Source organism: Stegastes partitus, unplaced genomic scaffold (assembly GCF_000690725.1).
Source record: "Stegastes partitus isolate 25-593 unplaced genomic scaffold, Stegastes_partitus-1.0.2 Scaffold1428, whole genome shotgun sequence".
In the NCBI taxonomy this organism is placed as follows: Eukaryota; Metazoa; Chordata; class Actinopteri; family Pomacentridae; genus Stegastes; species Stegastes partitus.
The window spans coordinates 53,277-57,798 of record NW_007579159.1 but is presented as its reverse complement, the minus strand read 5'-3'; the positions used below and the strand labels follow the sequence as shown (position 1 = coordinate 57,798).

Genomic DNA, 4,522 nt, shown 5'->3' with positions numbered 1-4,522 from the left:
ATCCTGGTCCTCGAGGGCCACAATCCTGCATGTTTTCGATGTTTCCCTCTTCCAATGCACCTGATTCAAATGATCAGGATCGTTATCAGGCTTCTGCAGAGCTTAATGATGAGCTGATCATTTGAATCTAAAACATGCAGAACTGTGGCCCTCGAGGACCAGGATTGCCCACCCCTTCTCTAAAAGGTAATACCTATGCTTACGTGAATCCCATTAGTGTGCTTTACTTATTTGTCATTGTCCTGTTCATTTAACTCGTGGACTGTGAATATGGACTCATTTTTCCTTAAAGAGTTATAAAACTAAGTACACTTGAGTAAACTGGACTTGAAATGTTCTGTTCCTGGACTGAACACAGAGCTCAGCAGTGCACATGTGCAGTAGAGAAGTGCAGGAGAAGTTTCCACAAAGTTTACAGGGCGGCTGTGGCTCTGGTGGTAGAGCGGGTCAGTCAATGATCGGAAGGTTGGTGGTTTGATTCTGCCCTGTAACCTGTGTCATGGTTGTTGTGTCCTTGGGCAAGACATTTCACCTGCCTTGCCTGGTGTATGAATGCATACCACTACCGGCATAAATGAATAATTGACAGTGTAAAGCAACTTTGAGTGTCTAGAAAAGCGCTATATAAATCTGATCAATTATTATTTGTCTAACACAACTTTACATGCACTGCACTCTAACACAAAGATCAAATTCATTATACTTGCTATTTTTAAGTTCACAAAATTAAGTAAATACAGTGGAATTTTAAGTAAACTTTACAAGTAGATATGAAGTAAACTGAATTTAAGACTAACAGTTATATTTACTTCCCTTTTGTGAGTGCAACCGGTTTCCTTGATTCGTTTAAGTAAGATCAACTTTTCACTTTTTATAGTGTAGATGAAGAAGAAACTAGTTTGTTATGCAACTAGTTGATTCAACCTAATATCTTAAGTTTATTGAACCTTTTCTTCAAAAGCTCTGTTAATTTAACTCGACCAGTTTTACACTTTCACAACTCGTAAAATGACCTTGAACGAACTGACAAACCGAAGTGCAGCTGACTCACATTTTTAAGGCAGCAGGGGTAACTTTCTAAGCTGAATGAACTTAAAGGCCCCCGAAATATTCCATGATGATATGCACATCCAGGGATGGGATGGAGCTGATTTAGGCCATGACAACATTTGAGCTTATATCAGTCAATCAGTTTTGTCTATATATGCGATGTGATGTGCACTATGGCCATCCAATGAGCAGGTTTAATACAAGAAATAGAGATAGAAATAGCAACAGATACAGAAAGTCATTCTTGTTCTTGTTTCTAATTATTTTTTGTGTTTTGTTGATGAGGTTTTTTTTTTGTTGTTGTTGTTGTTGTTATTGTTCTGTGATATAATTGTAGTATTGACTTCCTTGACTTCAATGCCAATAACGAAAACTGAACTGAATTGAAATTAAAATTGAAAGTCTTTCACACACACACACACACACACACACACACACACACACACACACACACTAATGAATGGATATCACTGAATGGCTGTGACACGCGCCCGCTGACCAGTTGACCCTCGTGCCCCCGACACCACGTGCACAGCTGATCCTCTTTCATCCTCCTTTCACTGCACCGGCGCGTGATCTCCATGGGAACGTCGTCACGCAGGAGGAAGTGAACGGGACGGTACTGACAGGCAGCTTGTTTAGCATGGCAGCAAAGGTAAGCGGCTGCTGAGTTTCCTCCCCTACATCACTTTCTCACGTCTCCGAACGGAGCTGTCGCCTCGTCGGAGACGTGCTCGGTCCCGGTAGTGTCCTCCGTGAAGCTCTCCGCCGGTTAGGAAGTCTGTCCGGGGAGAGGGGAGGGGGGGCTCGCTAACTGCCGGTTAGCCTGCTAAGAGGATGTGCTAGAGTTTAACACTGACCACACGGCAATGACATTGAGGCTTTACTGTAGCCGGTTAGCTAGTTAAGGTACATTTAGCTACGAGCTTCTAAAAACTGACTGAGCTGTTGTTTCAGCAATGGTGCCAAGTGCAGTAATGAGACTGTCGGTGCTTTTTTAAAAATCCTCCTTGCTCCTTTCAGGCCCCGTTTCCAGTTTCCTTACCGCAAAGAACCTTGATAACCTTGGTTAGCATCCTGCTACATGCTGTGGAAGTCATAAACTACCTGTAGGACCAGAAGTTCTCATGGAGTAGAGGAGATGCTTTAACATGGCTTTAGTGTCATTGTTTGTATACAACCTGGATGCTCTTAAACAGCTGTCATGTCTGCTCTGTTATGTGACACTGCAGCACCTGCAGATATGAATGTTATCAGCTGCTTTTTAAATCCTTTAAAAAAAAAAACCATATAAGCACCGTTAGTTCTGAACTGGGGCTTCCAGTAGGTTACAAGATTGTGAGATGGTTAACCTGAATTAAGTGTGTGTAGCAGAAACACATTTCAGTCACACAAAATTAAGTTTGTGATGAAATATCATACTGGCAACCTGTACAGGATGCATCCTACCTTCCCCCTAAGTCACCTGGCATAGACTTCCACCCCCCTTGTAACCTACAGACGATAAAGCGGTGTATTGATAATGGATTGATGAAATATTATAAATGCAAGGTTCACATACAACTTTTGCTAAAGCTTTTGACAATAAACAAAAGCTTTCTTCATTGACCGGAACTTGCTCAGGTACATTACTTAATCACAGATCAGGCTGGATGATTTAGGCTTCAATATAATATTCAGTGATTGGACATTACCACCTTTAGAAATGTGGCTGGCACACCAGAAGGAGGGAATGAATTTGTAAAGAAAAATTCCACATGACAGTTTAAATTGTGGTTCAGATATGCTGCAAAAATGTTCAAGGTGTGGCTATTACATACTGAGACTGGGCTTATGCCATCTGAACTGCAGCTCGCATGCCTCAAACCCGTAGTATGCAATGACCAATAGGGAAGCATAAACAACCTCTGCAAGCTTCAGTCTGCTCAAATCAGATAAATGGAATTATAGCATTAGTCTCATTAGTTAATAACCACACCTCATATATCCTAAATTGCAGCCTTTGCGATTTGATAATTGCATTGTTTCAAATTGCGATTTCAATTTGAAAGCAAATAATTGTTCGGCCCCAATCACAGATATGTGATTAAAAACCACAAGGTAATTTCATGTTTAATTTTTGCTTGTAAATTACTGTATAATTTAACATTTCCTATCTGAATTTATGTAAAACAGTCGTTGAAGGAAAGCAGTCACTCCTCTGTTATGCTGGTCCGCACGAAAACCTGCGTGAAACGGGTCGCAAACAGGCAAAACTTTTTTTTTACGGATCACAAGCCAAAAAGAGAAGTTCTACAGTGTTGCTCAAATGATGCACCAAGACCCAGAAGGATGATAAATGTGCTATTGATACAAAGCGGGCCACTGTATTCACTTGATGTGTTTGAAAGTTGTATTCTTAAAATGTTCACTCACTGTTTTGCAGGCAGTTCTGCCTAGGAGGGCCGACCCCACTGAGCTGAAAGCCATTTTTGAAAAGGTGGGATTTTACTTATATATTTTTGTTTTCTCCTTTGTGTTTGCCTCTTATCAAAGAAGCTTTTCACTCGTCGTTCGATTTATGTTTGTCTCTTTTTTTTATTTTTTTTTTTATCAAATTCTAAAGCTCAGCATGTGTTTTTGTGCTCGTATCTGTTTTTCCTTTTTACAGTATGCCAGTGTCAAGAAGAATGACGACTACTTCATGTCACCGCATGACTTTGTGAGCCGTTTCCTCCATGCCCACACAGACATCCAGCTGTCGGACGAAGCCACAAAGCTTCTGGCTGGAGTGGTGGACCAGAAGAAAGATGGGTTGGTGTATCATTTCACTTATATTATGACGTGATCTGATATTTCAAGTGATTTGGTGCAATTTGAATAATTTTCTTTAGACAATCCTTGGACCTTGGAGGAAATACCTTTTGAATAACTGCTATTGTAAGTGGAATGATGTGTCACACATGATGTGATAGGTCCAGGAAAAACATAGCTCATGGACTTTTTTACAAAGTGATGAAAACAGAGGTCCAACAACGGAGTGTCTCATCATTACTCTTTGAAAATATCTCTGGAAGCTCTCTGAAAGTGAAAGTGTCATAGTGAATCTCCCTTTAAGCCACAAGAATATCGCTCCCATTAATGTTAAGCCAACTGCTTAGGAGTGAGCTTATTACAGACTTTAATCAAAGCTATTAGTACTTGGATTATGTATCCCTTTCATCTTGTATGACTACTCTGTTGGTGTTATTTTGCATTTTATAAACAAACCTATGACTTAATCCTTTGGTGTTAAAATGCACAGAGAGATGTTCATACATGAATTACACTGCAAACAGACATCAAACCACCAAGGCCCCTTTCAGGTGTTTCCTTCTTTGTAGATACTCCCCCAATTTCACACTTACTCCCCCCCTCCATCCCCATCACCCCTGTTTTTTACATTAATATGTATGTATTTAATGATACATAATGATGGGTAATAAAATGTTAG

The 4,522-nt window shown here is 40.3% G+C and overlaps 1 protein-coding gene across 2 annotated transcripts in view; it reads left to right on the top strand.

The window, feature by feature from the left end:
* The first annotated feature begins 3,733 nt into the window (after nt 1–3,733).
* The window catches only part of slc25a13 (solute carrier family 25 member 13), a 48,881-nt gene continuing 48,092 nt past the window's right edge, over nt 3,734–4,522 (top strand). For both annotated transcript variants that reach the window (XM_008299516.1, XM_008299515.1), the window contains exon 1: nt 3,734–3,843. In XM_008299516.1, the coding sequence (XP_008297738.1) occupies nt 3,734–3,843 (110 nt within the window). The remainder of the gene's footprint in view (nt 3,844–4,522) is intronic.